General features: G+C 41.7%; 1 protein-coding gene across 3 annotated transcripts in view; it reads right to left on the bottom strand.

Annotated features, from left to right (window-relative positions):
• LMBRD1 (LMBR1 domain containing 1) overlaps nt 1–20,280 on the bottom strand; it is a 270,632-nt gene that overhangs the window by 234,690 nt on the left and 15,662 nt on the right. For all 3 annotated transcript variants that reach the window (XM_073569390.1, XM_073569389.1, XM_073569388.1), the window contains exon 3: nt 17,020–17,083. In XM_073569390.1, coding sequence (XP_073425491.1) covers nt 17,020–17,083 — 64 coding nt within the window. The remainder of the gene's footprint in view (nt 1–17,019; nt 17,084–20,280) is intronic.

The raw sequence follows: 20,280 nt of genomic DNA, 5'->3' as shown, positions 1-20,280 counted from the left end.
CCGCGCACAGCAGTCTGTACCGTGGTACATGGACGCAAGTTAAAACCTCAACCTAACTAGTCAATATGCAACACACATAATAATCCTGAAGACTGACTTGACACTAAAAAATCTGTTATTAGAAAAAGACCTATTGTATAAAGACAACTTTTCAAATTTTTCATGTTGAAAAAAAAATTAATTCGGGATTGTAGCTGCACAGCGAAATAAAATGATTTTTTTTTTTTTTAGGTATGCAGATATTAGCAATCAAATATTTGGCACCTAATGTTTTATCTTTAGATAAGTCCAGTGGGTGTTAGATATTTTTCCCTGGGGGCATGCATTTATGCCCCCTGTATGACAATGACGAATCATGAGCAGGCAGCACCATAGACGTGCAGAAGAACCAATGATGGCAAAAGGGTCACATGATCGGAGTCCACAGGTCCTACCAGCCGTACTATGCAGTATAAATAAGCACTAAAGATATTACATAGCACAGAACTGTGCAGCTATTAAATACAGTTTATTGTGAATTTTTACCAACTGGACAATGGAAGCATTTGTAGAAGTCAGCTACTGAAAGAGAAGAGAACCCGATTCATTATTTATTTCTGTTGTAGTTCATCCCAAAGGTGTTCGACGGTGTTGAGGTCAGGACACTATGTGGACCAATTACTGTAAGTTCTTCTATCCTATGAGGAAGATTAATTCACCTTGGCATGACTCATGATAGCGTTATGCCTTCATGGACCTTGCTGTGTTGATGTTTTGGTATTCTGAGGCATTAATTATTCCTATCACCCCAACTAAGGAGCCTAGACACAAGCCTTGAAAACAAACCTATAGCATTATCCATCCTTCACAATGCTTTATAGTTGGCACAATGCAGTCAGACAGGAAACATTCTCGTGGCATTCACCAAACTCAGACTCCATTAGAATGCCAGAAAAACAAGTGCAATTTGTCACTTCACAGAACGTTCAGTCCAGTGTAATCATGCTTCACACCGCACCATCTGATACCTGCCATTATGCTTGGGTATGTAAGGCATGCATGCAGCTACAAATCCATAGAAACCAATGCCATCAAGCTTCCAATGCACAATTTTTGAGCTGATATTCTGGACTGATCAGACAAGTCTGCAGACAGCAACTCATAGCACACTGTCACGATTCCCCTGTATTTCCAGTTTAATGGGTGGTCACCCCTCAGTACGCAACTTGTAAAGTTCCAGTCAGAGTGTGCCATTTAGAGAACCTGACATGTACCCACAACTGAGCAAACACTTGCAGTTACCATTGCATTCTGGAAATAGCAAGGAATACTGACCGTATGCATATGCAAAATTCTACTTTTGTGCAGATTAAATGAAGGCAGCAGATGGACTAACGACTATGGGCCCCATGCATCAAGACCTGCGTTGTTCACGGCTGTGCTGGAGTCAGACAAGTTGTGTGCACCACAGTGTGTGCCTCGCCAAAAATTGTATGCCAGCCCTTGCTGGATTAAATTGTGACATAGTGCAGATTGTCATGAAATTGACAAGTGGCGGTTGCCACATCCCCACCCCAGCTAGACCCATTTCAGAGACGATGGAGAAAGTGTCATGAAAATGCCCAAAGTCACAACATTTAGGTGCAATCGAGTTGTGCCTAAATTCTGAGACTTTTCACTAATTTTACACCAGAATTCTGGTGTCAAAACTCTGGGCATAGCTATGTGCCTAAATTACTACCAAAATAGAAGTGCAGCTACCGTATAGAAGAAATGTGCAATAAATAATCCATGTTCATTTGTGGAAATTCTATATTACTCGTATTCCTAACACTTGGAACTTTGTTATAATTTTCAAATACCCACATTTAAAATTAAATGAGGTTTTCAACATTTGGAGTTTTCAAGATGTGCAGCGTAGATGAAAAGTAATGGCATGATTCATGAGATAATATATCTGTGCTCAAGCATATATAACAAAAAAAAAAAAAAAAAAAGTAAAAAAAAGGAGATGGATAAAGCTAGAGCAAGTCATGCCAAGGTGAATTGATCTTCCTCAAAGGAAGAAAGAAAGAAGTTTTGCTCACACAGCACACTGCATGTCCGTTCTGTGTCACAGAATATGAACTATGATTGACAATGAACAGCTATAGTCTACATTCAGACTCAACCTCGCAAATAATACTTATTACAGGTATTTGATCAGATATCCTAATGAAATAAAAAGAACACTGCTTAAGTCACTAGGGATATAGAATATAGTTTGATCAATTCAGGTGTATTCTCTAAAACCCTCAGCTCCTTTAGGATTACCTTTAACCTACGTGCTGCTTCTCTGATTAATGACCTCCTTGCTCGGGCTGAGAGTTTTGGTGGGCAGTAGACTTGGGCGAATCCGAACAGTAAAGTTTGGCGTCCATACCAAACACCTACTTGTTCAGGCAAGGACACTGAACAGGGACTTCACCAGGAAGTCTTTGTTACTGTTCTGGTTCGGCTGCCCAAACAACGGGTGTTTGTCGCACTGTCATGACAGTGCAGCAAACACTGCTTCTGACTGGCGGTGAACTCATCCCTGTCGGTCAGGGAGCCGCAGTTGAAACGCTGCCAAAAGACAGCATGAGTGCTCAGCTGTGATCGGAGGTATAAAGTTTACCTCTGGTCATTGATGTCAGCGGATGGGACTACTGCTCCCATCATCCGACACCTGCTACCACTAATAACAAGGAGAGCAGGAGTGGCTGATGGGTGTGTTCATTAGCCACCTCAAGTGCTGTAAATAAATAATACATTTAAAAAAAAACACGAAGCAGGCTCTGTGCTTCGATTTCCTTGTACACTTTCTAGGGGGCTCCTACCAGAAAGTCAGACAGAGAAGGATAGAGGAAGAGAGAGATCTGCATTATTACAATGGTATTCTCGCAGCTCATTCACCACTCAGAGGAAATTGAAGGGTACCGGAACAGGAGGCAGGACATCCGAAAGGTCTCCTTTAGGGACCACGGAATCTTCCATCCTGGTAGAGCTGCGCCGACATGTCCTATAATCTTTGGACCTGCATGCCCCGGTGGAGCGTCCAAAAGTTCCATCCTGGTGAGGCTGGCGTCGGGCTCGCTGCGGCTGCTCTGACTCTCAATGCTGCTTCTGTGGCTGCAGACTCTGCTGCCACTGTGGAGAGGGCTGCTGTGTAGCAATTACTGCACTAGTGCCCCTGCTTGGCCAGCAATCTACCCTTAAGTACTATGACTGTAGGGGGATCTGCCAGTTGGCATCTCCTGTAGCTTCCGCTACCCGCCCCCGGAAGTGTTCCGGGCGAAAGGTGCCAGCCGCAAGGTCCCGGCTGCATCATCAGAGCGCAATTTTCGGCTTCCAGCCGCGCTCTGTGACCGCGCCGGGACGCAGGGCTGCCGGCTAACCATGCGGTGATGGCGCTGCAGACTCCCGCACAACCGAGACCACATCGGGCCCCCCCCCCGGGACGCTTCCAGTACCCCTGGCGCCAACCGAAGCAGATGGTGCCCTGCCGCAACTGACCAGCACAGGTCTGGGAACTTGTCTTTCTTCTGCAATGCTTGCTGCCACCGTGCAGATTAAGGTTCCCCCGTCATGAACAGGAAACCACTGATGCGGAGAGAGGAGCCCCGCTTTTTATCTTGAAGGTTTCCTGTCCTTCAGGGGCGGATCCCCCCTCTCGTTGGTGCCATCATGGGTGGCAGGAAAATTTTGTTTAAGCCCCATATTTTACATTTTCACACAAGAAGTGGCTAAAAATTACACCATAAGTTGTCCACAATTTCTACTGAATGTGGCTATACCCCATATGTGGCTGTACAGTACTGCTTAACCATATGGATGAGAGACTCTGGAGGGACGGAACACTATTTGCCTCCTGGAGCGCAGATTTTCCTAGAATAGTTTGAGGACTCCATATACAGAGCCCCTAATTGCTAGAAGAGCAGAATCTACCTCAAGTGAACCCATTTTGGAAATTATACCCCTTTGGGAATTTATAAACAGATGAAGTGACGATTTTGACTCCATGATGCTTGCCAGAAACAAGCAGCAATGAATGTTGCCACGTGAAAATTGCAAACTGCCATTGTAGTGACCAGTATGTTGCAGTCACCAGTACATTATGCCCAGCTCATGCTTTGGGCGACATGCACCCGTAAGTTAGGCGGGCTCTCATCCCTACAGAAATACCAATCTTATGGGCGCTAAATGTGGTTTAAACACACTGGGGCTCAGAAGAGATAGGGGCATTCGGATTTGGGAGTGGAGAATTTGCTGAATTTCTTTTGGGGGGCAAGGAGCCATTTCGCTTTTCCAGAGCCATTGTATACCAGTAACGTGGAAGCCCCCTATATTTCTGTTAAATGACAGACCTGAGTGGAAACTTGCTTTTTTTGTGGAATGATTTGAAGCTTTTATTGGTAACATTTTACATAACATTTGTGATCACATTTATGCTGCGCTCTAAGCTGAGCACTAGCTTTGTGGTTTTCATCTAAATCTCCGAGTGACGTGACAGATGAAATCCGCAAGGGATCCATTCATAGAATCACAGAATCGTAGAGTTGGAAGGGACCTCCTGGGCCATCTGGTCCAACTCCCCTGCTCAAAGCAGGATTCGCTAAATCATCCCAGTCAGATGTCTGTCCAGCCTCTGCTTGAAGACTTCCATTGAAGGAGAACTCACCACTTCTCGTGGCAGCTTGTTCCACTCATTGATCACTCTGTCAAAAAGTTTTTTCTAATATCTAATCTGTGTCTCCGCCCATTCAGTTTCATCCCATTGCTTCTAGTCTTTCCTTGTGCAAATGAGAATAAAGTTGATCCTTCTACAATGTGACAGCCCTTTAGATATTTGTAGACAGCTATTAAGTCTCTTCTCAGTCTTCTCTTTTGCAAACTAAACAATCCCAAATCCTGCAACCTTTCCTCATAAGACAGGGTTTGCAGACCGGTCACCATTCTGGTTGCTCTCTTTTCTGAACTTGCTCCAGTTTGTTGATGTCTTTTTTACAATGTGGTGCCCAAAACTGGACACAATATTCCAGATGAGGTCTGACCAAAGAGGAGTAGAGGGAAATAATGACTTCACGTGATCTAGACTGTATGCTTCTGTTAATACATCCTAGAATTGCATTTACCTTTTTTGCTGCTGCATCACTGTTGACTCATTCAGTCTGTGATCTATTAGTATACCCAAGTCTTTTTCACATGTGCTGTCACTTAGCCCTATTCCTCCCATTCTATATATGCTTTTTTCATTTTTATTGCCCAGATGTAGTACTTTGCATTTCTCCCTGTTAAAAACCATTCTGTTAGTTGCTGCCCACTTCTCCAGTTTATTTAAATCTTTTTGAATCCTCTCTCTCTTCTCTAGTATTAGCTATCCCTCCTAGCTTTGTGTCGTCAGCAAATTTAATCAGTTTACCCTCAATTCCTTCATCTAAATCGTTGATAAAGATGTTGAACAATACAGGGCCCAGGACAGAGCCCTGTGGTACCCCACTTGAGACATTCTTCCAACTGGATGTGCAGCCATTTACGACCACTCTTTGGGTCCGATCACTAAGCCAGTTATGAATCCACCTAACAGTTGGCTTGTTCATTCCAAACTTAGTCATTTTTTCAATAAGGATTGTATGAGATACTTTGTCAAATGTTTTGCTGAAGTCAAGATATACTATATCTACAGCATTTCCTTGATCCACCCAATCAGTGATTCCGTCATAGAAGGAAATTAAGTGAGTCTGACATGACTTATTAGTTACAAACCCATGCTGACTCTGTTTAATCACTTCATTCTTATCCAGGTACTGACATACATGTTGTTTAATAATTTGTTCAAAGATCTTTCCTGGTATAGAAGTCAGACTCACCGGCCTATAGTTACCTGGGTCCACCTTCTTCCCCTTTTTGAAGATAGGAACAACATTTGCTCTTTTCCAGTCTTCTGGGACTTCTCCTGTTCTCCAAGAATTTTCAAAGATTATGGAGAGGGGTTCAAAAATTTCTTCTGCTATCTCCTTCAGTACTCTGGGGTGTAAGTAATCTGGACCTGGAGACTTGAATTCATTTAGGTTAGCTAAGTGTTTCCTCACTATCTTTCTGTTTATAGATATCCTGGATTCTTCTATTCCCTAATAGGACAGTGAAGAACAGTTGATGTTACATTTCCTTTCTGAGAGAAAACAGATGCAAAATAGGAATTTAAAAGTTCAGCCTTCTCAACATCCTGTCTTACCATTTCATCATTTTCATCCTGTAAAAATCCTATAGCATCTTTGACTTTTCTTTTACTTTTGACATATCCCCAAAATCCTTTATTATTGGTTTTGACATCTCTTGCAAGCCTCAATTGTCAGCTTTAGATAATCTGATTTGTGCCCTGCAGTGTTATGAATGAGTCACCGTAGGAGGCAAAAGCAGAAATACAAGCTAAGTCCAGAAAACCAGAGAAGTTGGCAACTATCAAATTGCAGACCCCTGAACCTATCAACACAACTAGCAGTAGCCGTGGGGGGTTCCTACGATGCCCTAGACCCCTCGATCACAGCCGGAGAAATACATAGGCCTAAAGAAAGGGGAAATCTAAACTGCCCCAGAGCAGACCCCAAAGCAATAGGCAGCCCCCAACATATAATGACGGTGAAGCAAGATGAAAATACAAACACAGACAGAAAGATAGACTGAGCAAAGACGGGGCCCCAAAACTACCTAGATAGGAAGGCTGCTGTCTGCAATCTGCCAAAACCCTATCAAAGACATAAGCCAACCAGCTGATATGAAAAAGGCCCTGAAGCAGCTAGGCTTCAAAAACTGAATCAGCACTCAGGTATTCTCAGAAGACAGAGCTAAATGAATTCAGCACACCCCAGCAGGGAATGGCAGAAATCCAGAAAAACAAAGCAAAAACAAAGTCAAAGCACAAAAGCAAAAGGCCGAGCAGCAAACATAGCTTTGGAGGAGCAGGAATTCAGACTCGTCTCCAAGGATCCCACAGAGAAATCACCCGCAGGGCAGAAGGGCGTCGGCAACCTTATATCCAGTCCGTAACTCCACTCAGTCAGTCCTCATCATCAGCCTCAGGTGATTGACAATCAGGCTCACTACCTTTCTTAACCAGAAGAGGGAGTTCCTCGGGCCTCAGTAATGAAGGGGAAAATGAACTCACAACACTGCAGGTTCTGCAGACAGCATTATATTCTTCTCTAGATATGCCTCCCTCTTTCCATTTTATAAACATTTTTTTCTTCCTTTTTAGCATGTGCTTAAGTTCTGTGTTCATCCATCTTGGCTTCCTTAAATGCTTCCTATTCTTCCCTCTTTTCGGAATTGTTAACAATTGTGCTTTGAGAATTTCGTTTTTCAAGATTTCCCATCCTTCCTGGACATTTTTGTCTGTAAGGATATCCAGCCATTGGATCCCTCCAATTCTCTTTCTGAATCCCTTAAAATCTGCCTTTCTGAAATCTAACCTTGACGTCTGAGTCTTCACAGGTCTTCCGCCTGTAGTTATCCAAAATTCTAAAATAGCATGGTCGCTACCTCCTAGGGTCACAGTCACTTTTACCTCCTCAACCATTTCCTCCCTGTTTATAAGGATTAGATCCAAGGTAGCAGTTCCCCTTGTTTTCTCCCCTACCTTTTGGAACATAAAGTTGTCAGCAAGAAAGGATAAGAATTTCCTTGACCTGTTAGTTTTGCCTGAGAGAGATTGCCAACAAATGTCTGGATAGTTGAAATCTCCCATGACAACTATGTCATATTTTTGGAGAACTTGGCCATTTGTTCCTTAAAGAGTTCATCCATATCTTCAGCTTGCACAGGCAGCCTGTAGTAAATGCCTACAATGGTGTCCTTTCCATTGTTCTGTCCTTGTATTCTTACCTAAACAGTTTCCATAGAACTCCTAGTCTCTGAAGCTTCAATCTCTGTGCAGATATACGCGTTTCTAACATACAATGCGACACCTCCTCCTCGTTTATCAAGTGTTTCTTGCAAATAAGTTGTATCCTTCTAGTCTTGTATTCCAATCATGTGTATTGTCCCACAAAGTTTCAGTGATTCCAATGACATCATATTTCTTTTCCTGTGTTAGTAGTTCCAATTCTCCTTGTTTGTTGCCCATGCTTTGTGCATTAGTATAGAAACATTTTAGTTTGTGATTGGTTTCTCTTTCTCCAATATTTTTATTAATTAGATTCTTTTGTCTTTGCTCTTCCTTTCCACTTTTAATAGCAAAGTTCTCAATAGCATTTGTCAGGTGTATGGCTTTTCTGGTCTTTTGCTTCCCTTCCCATGTTGTTCTAGTTTAAAGCTCTCCTTACAAATGTAGCAAGGCGACTTCCAAATACATGTTTTCCAGTCTTCGTAAGGTGCACCCCATCTCTAGCAAGTAGTCCATCGTAAAGGTAATTCACTCCGTGATCCAGAAATCCAAATCGTTGCTGACGGCACCATCGACGTAGCCAGTCGTTCACCTGCAGAATCTTATTCCACCTCCTTGTTCCATGGCCATCCACTGGGAGGATGGAAGAGAAGACCACCTGCGCTCCCAGTTCTTTCACTTTCTTGCCTAAGTCTTCAAAGTCTCTGCAGATGGTTTCCAGGTCGTTTCTTGCGGTGTCATATGTCCCCACATGTAGTAGCAGGAATGGGTAGTCATCTGTAGGTCTGAAGAGTCCTGATATCCTGTCAGACACATCTTTAATTTTTGCACCTGGAAGACAGCACATTTCTCTTGAAGTTATATCCGGTATGCAGATAGCGGCCTCTGTTCCTCTCCACAGGGAATCCCCCATGACCACCACTCTCCATTCACTATAATGAGGCAGCAGTTACGTCTGGCCTCTGTTCAGCAGTGTCCTTTTCAGAAGAGCACAATACTGTGGCCGGAACTTTTATGCAATCCTAAAAAGATGGACACTGCCGGATCACAGGATCTATGGTGACCACATTATAGGGAATCTTCCACAGGGGGTTCTGTCTGAATCAAGTATTTCAGAGATTTACACGGAAACGCCGATGTAAGCTCTCAGCGAAGTGCACAGGATAAGTGTGAGCCGAGCCTTACAGCAATCTTTGTGAGGCAAAATGAACAATTCAACAGCAGGCGAAGAATTGGTTTTATTTATTTTTTACGCCATCCCTCGTGCAGTATAAGTGATTATACGACTTTATTCTTCGGGTCGGTGCAATTACAGCGATAACCAATTTATAGTGGGTTTTTAGATTTGGCTGCTGTCACACACTAAAAGATGTTTTTTATTGCAAAAAATAGTTTTTTGCAATAAAAGATGTTTTTTATTGCAAAAAATAGTTTTTTGCATCACCATATTTTGAGAACTATCATTTTTTCATAGTTTGGCCGACAATCATGTGATGGCTGCTGTCACACTAGAAAAAAGCTTTTATTGCAAAAACACATCACCATATTTTGAGAGCTATAATTTTTCCTTATTTCAGTCCACAGAGTCATATCAGGACTTGTTTTTAGAGGGACAACTTTACAATTTTAGTGGTACCATTTTCACACACATGACATTTTTTGATCACTTTATATTTCGATTTTTGGGAGTCAGAATGAGCAGAAAATAGCAATTAAGGATTTTTTTTTGGGGGGAGGAGGAATGGGGTGGGTTATGTCATTCCGCTTGTGGCAAGATTGATAAGGCAGTTTTATTTATTTATTACAGCAATACTAGTTATATTTTTTTTGATGTTTTGGCGCTTTTACACAATGAAAACTATTTTATAGAAAAAAAAAAAATTTGCATCGCTTTATTCTGTAATAGCTGTAACTTTTATTTTTCCACTGTCTGATGGCTAGTTTTGTTCAGGACAAGATGACATTTTCAGCGGTACCATTGTTATTTATATTCATCATTTTGATCGGCGGTATGATAAAAAAAAAAAAAATTTTGCCTTGCTTTTTTATTTTTTTCCACTATGGGACTATCACTTTTTGCAGGTTGATCGCTTGTATAGCACTGGGATGCAGCAGCATCCCTATGCTATGCAAACTATCAGCGCTGCACGGACAGGGTAAGTTGCTGATCATGCGCGGAGCATGATCAAGCAACTTTCTTAGCTCTGGTGACCCAGATGTCGTCATGACAATGATCGGGATCCCACGTGATGTTGCGGGGGTCTCTGATCCAAGGGCAGACGGGCTGTCATCCCTCTATCTGCTCCCGAAATGCTGTGATCGAGTTTTATCGCAGAATTTAGGGATTTTAAGTGCTGGGAGCGGTGCAGGACCACTCCTGGCACTTAGTGCCGGGTGTCAGCTGTCAGAATCAGCTGACACTCAGTGGTGATCGCGCATCTGCAACTCGTGTGGGTACAAAATTGCTGGGACGTATCCAGGTCAATGAGACTCAGGTCACAGGGACATAAAGATACTGTAGTGCAGTGGGGTTGGTGCAGTGCGACAGATAGGCAGGGACCACAGAAAGTTCAACATAAACTGCCTCTTGATTGCAAACACACATACAGGAGTGATATCCTCTGGATCGTAGCAGAGTTTCCATATATACAGTCCGTGTTCCCAACCTATTGCTATATACAATGACACCGCCGTGCCTCTTGGATGCGTCAGCCACCTGGAAGTCCCTGGCTCTGTGGTAGGTTCACACAGTCCTGGGTTGCACAAAGACACTTGCTCTGCAGCTTGCAAACTCCAAATTAACACACCCAAGGCAAAACTGACAGATTTAAATGGAATCCGTGGTCAAAGAACCACTTCCAAAACCCGGAATATAGAGAGGGATTCACCCTACTACCAAACCTGAAAATCCCTCTAAAAATAAAAGCCCTTAACAGGTTTTCCTAAAACTCTGCCTGAGTCACTACGTGGACCCAATCCATCCCTTCTTTTATTTTGCCTTTTGACTCACAGGCATCCTGCTGTTAACACAAGGCACTCCAGCGGGTTCAATAGGACTCAGTTCGCATCCTGGGGGACACATATCGACCCTCGCATATGATCACCCTCACAATACTTCCAAGGTAGGAAAGGGGTTAAACCAAATAACATGCAGCACCTCATGTTAAGGACTCATGCAGACATGCGTAAAACTTGATCCAAGTATAAAACAAAATTCAAGGATTGTCCACAGGTCTCATGTCGCAAATGTGACAGCCTCAGTTATATACAGCAGAGGCCCTGAGCAGGCAGGAGGGCCCACTCACCATTGGGGACACCAGTGGCCAGCGAGGAGAGGCGAGTATTTCATTTTTTTTTTTTAATTTTTTTTAATGTTTGGATCATTACATGGATCCCATTATACAGTATATGGAGCAGTATATGGGGTCCATCATATACTTTATGGAACACTATACAGGGCCCATAATATCTGGAGTATTATATGAGGCCCCTCATATTGTATGGAGCATTATATGGGGCCCATCAAATACGGAGCATTATAAACTGTATGGAGCATTATATGGGGCTCACTATATACTGTATTGTATGGATCAATATATGGGGCTCACTATGTAGGAAGCACTATATAGGGGTCGATTATGTATGGAGAATTATATGGGGCCTGTTATGTAAGGAGCATTATATGAGGCCCATCATATACTGTATGGAGCAATAAATGGGGCTCACCTTGTACGGAGCATTATATGGGGCCCATTATACATGGAGCATTATATGGGTCCTACTATGTATGGAGCAATATATGGAACTCATTCTGTATATCGGAATATATGGTGCTAATTATACTGTGTTGAGCAATGTATGGGGTCCATTATTCTGTATGGAGCAATATATAGGGTCCATTATACTGAAAAGAGCAATATATGGGTCCATTATACTGAATTGAGCAATAAATGCGGTCCATTATACTGAATTGAGCAATACAGTGCCTTGCGAAAGTATACGGCCCCCTGGAACTTTTCAACCTTTTCCCACATATCATGCTTCAAACATAAAGATACCAAATTTAAATTTTTGGTGAAGAATCAACAACAAGTGGAAGACAATTGTGAAGTTGAACGAAATTTATTGGTTATTTTACATTTTTGTGAAAAGTCAAAAACTGAAAGTGGGGCGTGCAATATTATTCGGCCCCTTTACTTTCAGTGCAGCAAACTCACTCCAGAAGTTCATTGTGGATCTCTGAATGATCCAATGTTGTCCTAAATGACTAATGATGAGAAATATAATCCACCTTTGTGTAATCAATTCTCCATATAAATGCACCTGCTCTGTGATAGTCTCAGGGTTCTGTTTGAAGCACAGAGAGCATCATGAAGACCAAGGAACACAACAGGCAGGTCCGTGATACCGTCATAGAAAAGTTTAAAGCCGGATTTGGATACAAAATTATTTCAAAAACTTTAAACATCCCAAGGAGCACTGTGCAAGCGATCATATTGAAATGGAAGGAGTGTCATACCAATGCAAATCTACCAAGACCCGGCCGTCCCTCTAAACTTTCATCTGAAACAAGGAGAATACTGATCAGAGATGCAGCCAAGAGGCCCATGATCACTCTGGATGAACTGCAGAGATCTACAGCTGAGGTGGGACAGTCTGTCCATAGGACAACAATCAGTCATAAACTGCACAAATCTGGCATTTATGGAAGAGTGGCAAGAAAAAAGCCATTTCTCAAAGATATCCATAAAAAGTGTCATTTACAGTTTGCAACAAGCCACCTGGAAGACACACCAAACATGTGGAAGAAGGTGCTCTGGTCAGATGAAACCAAAATCAAACTTTTTGGTAACATAGCTCATCACCCTGAACACACCATTCCCACTGTCAAATATGGAGGTGGCAGCATCATGGTTTGGCCCTGCTTTTCTTCAGCAGGGACAGGGAAGATGGTTAAAATTGATGGGACGATGGATGGAGCCAAATACAGGACCATTCTTGAAGAAAACCTGTTGGAGTCTGCAAAAGACCTGAGACTGGGACAGAGATTTGTCTTCCAACAAGACATTGATCCCAAACAAAAAGCCAAATCTACAATGGAATGGTTCACAAATAAATGTATCCAGGTGTTAGAATGGCCAAGTCAAAGTCCAGACCTGAATCCAATCGAGAATCTGTGGAAAGAGCTGAAAACTGCTGTTCACAAACGATCTCCATCAAACCTCACTGAGCTCGAGCTGTTTGCCACGGAAGAATGGGCAAGAATTTCAGTCTCTCGATGTACAAAACTGATACAGACATACCCCAAGCGACTTGCAGCTGTAATCGCAGCAAAAGGTGGCGCAAGTATTAAGTTAAAGTGGCCGAATAATATTGCACGCCCCACTTTCAGTTTTTGACTTTCCACAAAAAATTAAAAGAACCAATAAATTTCGTTCAACTTCACAATTGTGTTCCACTTGTTGATTTTTTACCAAAAATGTACATTTGGTATCTTTATGTTTGAAGAATGATATGTGGGAAAAGGTTGAAAAGTTCCAGGGGGCCGAATACTTTCGCAAGGCACTGTATATGGGGCTCATACTGTATGCAGCAATATATGTGGTCCATTAAACGGAATAGAGCAATATATGGGGTCCATTATACGGAATTGAGCAATAATTGGGGCTCATACTGTATGGAGCAATATATGGGGCTGATCGTTCTATATGGAGCACTATATGGTGCCAATAACACTGTATGATATGCAGGGGGTGGGGGAGAGTCTGCTCGCTGTTGATGTGAAGGGCACATGCAATCTTGTGTCTCACACTGAACAGCCCAGGGTGAGGCTTGAAGATAAATCAGGAAAGAGACGATAACAGCGAGAGTGTGAGGAAAGTAAAAATCCACGTTTATGGATTCATTTTAAAATGGTGCAAATCTTCACCACATCCAGCAGCTCATATGATAAACCATGAGTATGGCTGGCAAAAGCTGAAACGCATAGGTTTATCATATCAGCTGCTGGACGTGGTGAACATTTGCACCATTTTAAAATGAATCCATAAACGTGGATTTTTACCTTCCTCACCCTGTATTGCTGGAATTCTCTCCATCCTCATAATATTATATGGGGCAATATATTTGGTTCATTATTTTGTATGGAGCAATATATGGGGTTCAATACACTGTGGAGGATTATATTGGGTCCATTATATTGTATGGAGCAATATATGGGGGTAATTATTCTGTATGGAGCACTATGCTATGCCCATAAAGTTGTATGGAGCATTATATGGGGTCCATTACACTACAAGAAGCAATATATGGGGTCGTTATTCTATATGGAGCACTTTGTGATGCCCATGATACTGTATGGAGCAATATATGGGGCTCAATATTCTGTATGTAGCACTATGTGGAGCCCACAAAACTGTATGGAGCAATATATGGGGCCCATTCTGTTTGGAGCAACAAATGGGGCTCATTATACTGTATGGAGCACTATGTGCGGTCCATTATTCTGTATGGAGCAACATATGGGGCTCATTAATCTGTATGAAGCTCCATGTGGTGCCCATAATATTGTATGGAGGACTATACTGCCTGGTTTCTGGGCTATCGTAGAATTTACAATAGATATCTCATGTAATGTAAGAAGTGAAATCTTTGGCATTGTACTATATCTATATTTCTCAGCCGTATCCGTGCATCATGTATCGTGGCATGTGTAAAGGGGCCAACTGAGACTCTTTCGCCTGGTGTCAACGGAAACCTGGGGCCGGCCCTGCTCAGACTCAACACATGGATGTGTGCATGCATCCTATAACAGAGCTCTCTTCTTCATTCTAGATAAATGCAGGGAGAAGGGGCATTTGCTTGTGCAGGACATAATGATAATTTTTCGAATTGACAAAGTTCAATATTAAACAATGACCTGAAAGCATTTACATAGTCCAACTAGTCACAGTGTGCCAGAAATAAGTAGGATGTGGCAATAATTGGCCACTGGATATATAAACACTATCTAAAATACTCTTCTTATCAAAACCAAAACATTAACAAGTAAAAATCCAAGGGTGTCAAAAATGTCATAATAAGGTACAACACTACAACAGAATCCTGGAATAGGATTTCATTACTCTTTTGTCCAGAGAATCAATTGTTGTGCACAAAGGGCATAATAGTAGGCTTTATTTTCTAATAATCCTGGAATACACAGCTACACTGGGTGAAAAAAAGGTTAAAATAAAGCTCATACGCAGTATAGGATAAGCAACATTTCTATCAAAGGACAATGCTTCATAGCAAATACAACAAGGTTTATTGTGAGCAGTTCTCCAGATCAGCAGCTTAGAAAAATGCACCATAAAAGGAAAGCTTTTTCTATATATTACAGGTTTAGCAACTTCTGTAACATCGCAAAAACACGTTATCTCAATTTAATAATACATTTAGCCATTTAGGTTTAAATAATCATTTGTCTGATGGGCCCCTCAGATATGGTTCCATCAGTCTCGTGGATCCTTTACCTGAAAATATAGTTAAAATCTTTTCTAAACCGTACATGCATTGTTCTGATGGTTTTTCTCATATAGAATCTCCTGCATGGGCAGAAAATAACGTATTTACCTCTATATTTTCAAGTAAAGGTTACATGAGACTGATAAATCATATCTGAGGGGCCCATCAGGCAAACCCCGAGGCTCTATGTTTTGCTTGTCTTGAAAGGGTATTTTTACCCACTCAAGGTGGCAACCTATACAAATTGTTATTACGGAGAGAAGCCAAGTGGATAATGCGTTCTAATGTCCAGAATCCTGTAGGTCTTATCAACAAACTTGACATGGCAGTGTTTTTTTTTTTTTTTTATAATTTCTCTATTGTTGTTTATTGTTGGTGTTTTCATTTTTTATATTGCGGTGTTACTTTTCTGTAGGAACACCATGGGTTCATTTGAATGGGGGTGTTAGTATATAAGTTTCCCCCTCTAGTTCCAAGCCATACCTGGGCCCGTTGAAGCGTAGTGAGTACACGAAACAGCCGTTGTCCACATGGTCCCCCGCCTCTATGTCCTCTTTATGTAACTAATAAAGAAGTTTTCACCAATCAAAGTCCACGAAGTGCCACCCTTCATATCTGAATGAGCTGATCTGCCGGTGTGTCCACAACACCTGTCAGTCTTCGGTGTAAGTAGCAATCTGCATCTTATGCTCGTGTGGAGGTATGCAAGTTTGTTTAGTGCCAGTTTTCCTTCTCCTTTCACAGCATGGTGAGGGTCTCGGCACCTGGATCGGTCACACCGATTTACAGGACATTTAGGCCCGTATAAGTATAATGATATTTAAAGGTATGTTACACTTTTTCTAACATAATGGCTGAAGCTCTCATTTCAGAAGTCATCAAGTGTTAAACTCAGGTGATGTCAAGCAGCTTTAAAGGCAATTTGTCATGTTGGGGGTCAATGAAATCAGTGGTCTCATCTAAGGCCTAATAAATTCCAGCTCCTACATATAAAAGGATTGCTGCACAATCACTTGTTCTTATTTTAAGTAAATTTAAGTTCCTTGTCAAAGGATTAGTACTGTAGGTTGTGTAAATACTTATCACAAGTATGAATCCTTAAGGGCCTGTCACACTAAGCGATATCGCTAGCAATGCTGCTATAACGTCACTGGTTTTTGTGAAGTTATAGCGATATTGCTATGTGTGATACTTACCTCCGACCGCTCCCCCGCTGGTTATCGCTGATCGCACGAGAACGTCTCCTGGGCCGTTTCTCGTCGTCAGCTTCCTGCTGTGACGACGAGCGACGCGTGGACGTGGACGGGAGGACGTCTTCATCGCCTCGTCTGACAGGTAAGTAGCGACCCCCGACCCCTGCGATGTCGCTGGTGAGATCTGCCTGTGTGGCAGCTCACTAGCGACCACTTAGCGATGTACCAGCGATCCTGACCACGTCATATCGCTGGTCGGGATCGCTGGTACATCGCTAAGTGTGACAGTACCTTTACCTGCTACCGATAACATGTTAAACTGTAGCAATCTGAACTAGCTCTCAGAGGCTATGGCAATTGGATGCAAAAATAACCAAAGACAAGATTTTTTTTTTACAGAATGCTTTTCCATATGAACTTACATTTGCATCTAATACTTACTGTAATATCCAAATAAAACGGTGTTCTCTATCTGAGCCCGTGTGGCATTATCCTCCGCCCAGCCCTAAATAGGATAAAAGGGCATATTAGACCACTGCTTGCCTTGCTATACATTTTGCAACACCACTCACATGTAAACTGCACAACTTCATATTGTGTAATTATTAAGTTATCAAATTAGAAAGATTGATTTTAGAGATTCTAGGAAAACCCACTATGACCAGTGCAACATTAACGCGACAGCTGCACGGTAAAGGCAAGAACTTCATTGGAATATTTAGGATGTTTGCACAAATAATGGGGGAACCCCTTTATAAAAAGACCAAAAAACAAGGTGTAGGTCATATATATATAATATATATATATATATATATATATATATATATATATATATATATATATATAGAAATACAATACTTTATTGGAAAAGGTAATACAATATCACAAAAATGACTAGTTACATAATACAGGGGAAGGGTAAGCAAAAAGTATATGTCACACCAGGTCTGAATGGTATGTAAAGAGGTGGGGGAGCGGCAACTACTACACATGGATTACAAAAAAGTCACATATAAAATGAGGCCAAAGTTTGTATTAAAATAACAAATGAGGAGTAAAGTCACAAAAGACCAATAACCAAGGCTTAATATAAGAAAACCTTATGGCTAAAAAAGCCAATAGGAACAATAGGAACAAGTAATCTCCCCATAAATCACAAAAAGTAGCCACAAAATATAAGTAGCGCCACTCTTACCCATAGTACCTCTACTCAGAATCCCAGGACACGTAGCCCCAACGCGCGTTTCGTTGTGGTAGGAACAGATCCGTTATCCGCCTTTTTTGCGGATTTTAACTGACCAAAAAAACTGATGTGTGAAACAGGCCTAAAAGGATCACGCACTATAAGGCCCCCCTTCACATGTGCATATAAAACCGGCACTGGAAAGGCCAGTAGCGGTGACATCAGATAAGTGTTTTTCCACCATGGCAGTGTGGCAAAGCTTCTCTTAGACTTTGCAATGTTAAAAGACAAATTGCACATGGATGACATCTTTATGCTCTGCGGTTTTACACTGACCCACAGACTTGTATTGGCTTTTATCATCCATGTTGCCGGTAAAAAAATGGGCATGTCTCTGTGCTGGTTAACACCGACACACAGTCGGTGTAAAGACACAGACATATACATAGCAGCATAGGTTATAATGGGTATGTGCGGCATCCGTGACAAAAGAAAAAAAAGATGATACCACAAGTACTGGAAATATAAGACATGTGAAGGGGCCTTAGGCTGCGATTACAAGTTAGTACCCTAGGAAAAAAAATACATCCAAGTAAGCATATATTTTTCAGTGTATAGCAAAGCAATGAAACCTATAAAAAAAAAAAAGAATATAATCACTACTGATAAATAGAAATTTTATGGAAATTGCATCATAAAACGTATACAGAAAAAAGTTATAAAAACATATGGGGATATACAATTTTCAGTGTAATAAGAATTACATCTGATAGTGGGCCACATCTATAGTTAGGTGAATGCTACCTAACATTGTGATTAACATAGTAAAAAATTGCACAGCATATAATGGAGAATAAAAGAAGGATTTACTTAGTGTGAACAGTGTATAATAATACATCCAAAATACAGCAAGAAAAAAAAAAAAAAAATACTATTCAAAAATATCAAACATACTTAAACATAGCCAAAATAGGAGACCCCACTCCGATACTCAGGCAAAATGTACATCAGAGTGGGGTCTCCTCTTTTGGGTAGGTTCAAGAATGTTTGTGACAATTTTTTCCCATGAAGTTTTTCTCTTTGGTGCATTTTCCGTACTTTTTACTTGTTATATTTGGGATGTATATACACTGTTCACACTAGGCAAATCCCCTGTCTATACCCCATTATATGCTGTGCACTTTTTTACTATGGTAATCACAATCTTATGTAGCATTGACCTATAGATGTGGCCCCATATTGGATGGAATTCTCATTACAATTTTCTGTATCGCACCTCACATTTTTTTTATAACATGTTATTGATATTCAATACAATTATATTTATAGCTAGCAGTAGTGGTTATATTCTTTTGTGTTCACAAGTTGCAGGGTTTTTGCCACAAAGTGTGAACGCAGGCTAAAGGAGTTGGATTTTTGATTTATGCAGATGGGGAACACTTAATAAAGTGGCACAAATATTCCCAGGAGTGGCAGGCCAAACCAGGCTAACGAAAGCTACTTGGCTTCATTAAGTACAGAACTGAATGCCCTTTAGGTTATTCCAAAAGGAAAGTCGTTCTAAAAGTAGAGGCAAATACCGAGCAACTAATACAGATTAAGGAATCACCCAAGAGTGCGGAAACCCTGTAAAAAAAAGTTTATAGAGTGCTGCAATGTGGAAGGAATGTTACAAGGCACCGATATTGGCTATGCCTGGCATCTTTTTCATTCATATACATGACTTTTTCCCTGCCTTTTCTCTGGCTTACTGGTTCAGTGCAAACTTTCTTAACCCCTTTCCTACAATGGACGTAATATTCCGTCCATGTGACCTGGGACCTAATTCCCATGGACAGAATATTACGTCATAGCGATCAGCGGCGCCAACGTGGTAAGCGGCGCTGATCGCGGCCGGGTGTCAGCTGATTATGACAGCTGATACCCGGTACTGTGTGTCAGGGGTGGTCACGGACCGCCCCCGACACGTTAACCCCTTGCACACCGCGATCAAACACAATTGCGGTGTACCGGGGGTTAAAGGGAAGCATCGTCAGGGAGGGGGCTCCCTCCGTGCTTCCCTGAGCCCCCCACAGCAGCGCAATGTGCAGCGCTGCTGCAGGCGGCTCCATCCCTGCAGGTCCCCGAATCCAAGATGGCGACGGGGACCTTCAGGGCCTGCAGGGAGCTGGCTTCCTCACTGCCTGCAAAGCACAGGCATGAGAAAGTCTGCGTCTATGCCTGTGACAGATCGCTGATCTGTCACAGTGATCTGACAGATCAGCGATATATCACAGGACAGTGATGTCCCCCCTGGGACAACCTAATAAAGTTAAAAAAAAAAAAAAAAAAAAAAAAAAAAAAAAATAATTCCCTAATAAATTCATTTTTTGGAAAATACAAAAAAAACAAAACAAAAGTACACATATTTGGTATCGCCACGTCCGTTATGACCCGCCTTATAAAACTGTCCCATTAGTTAACCCCTTTAGCAAACCCCTTAAAAAATAAAAGTAAAAAACCAAGCAAAAAATAATGAT

Source organism: Dendrobates tinctorius, unplaced genomic scaffold (genome assembly GCF_039654945.1).
Source record: "Dendrobates tinctorius isolate UK_male_01 unplaced genomic scaffold, ASM3965494v1 ptg000024l, whole genome shotgun sequence".
In the NCBI taxonomy this organism is placed as follows: domain Eukaryota; kingdom Metazoa; phylum Chordata; class Amphibia; order Anura; family Dendrobatidae; genus Dendrobates; species Dendrobates tinctorius.
Note: the sequence above shows the minus strand (reverse complement) of the source record. Positions and strands in the feature narration are given on the sequence as shown.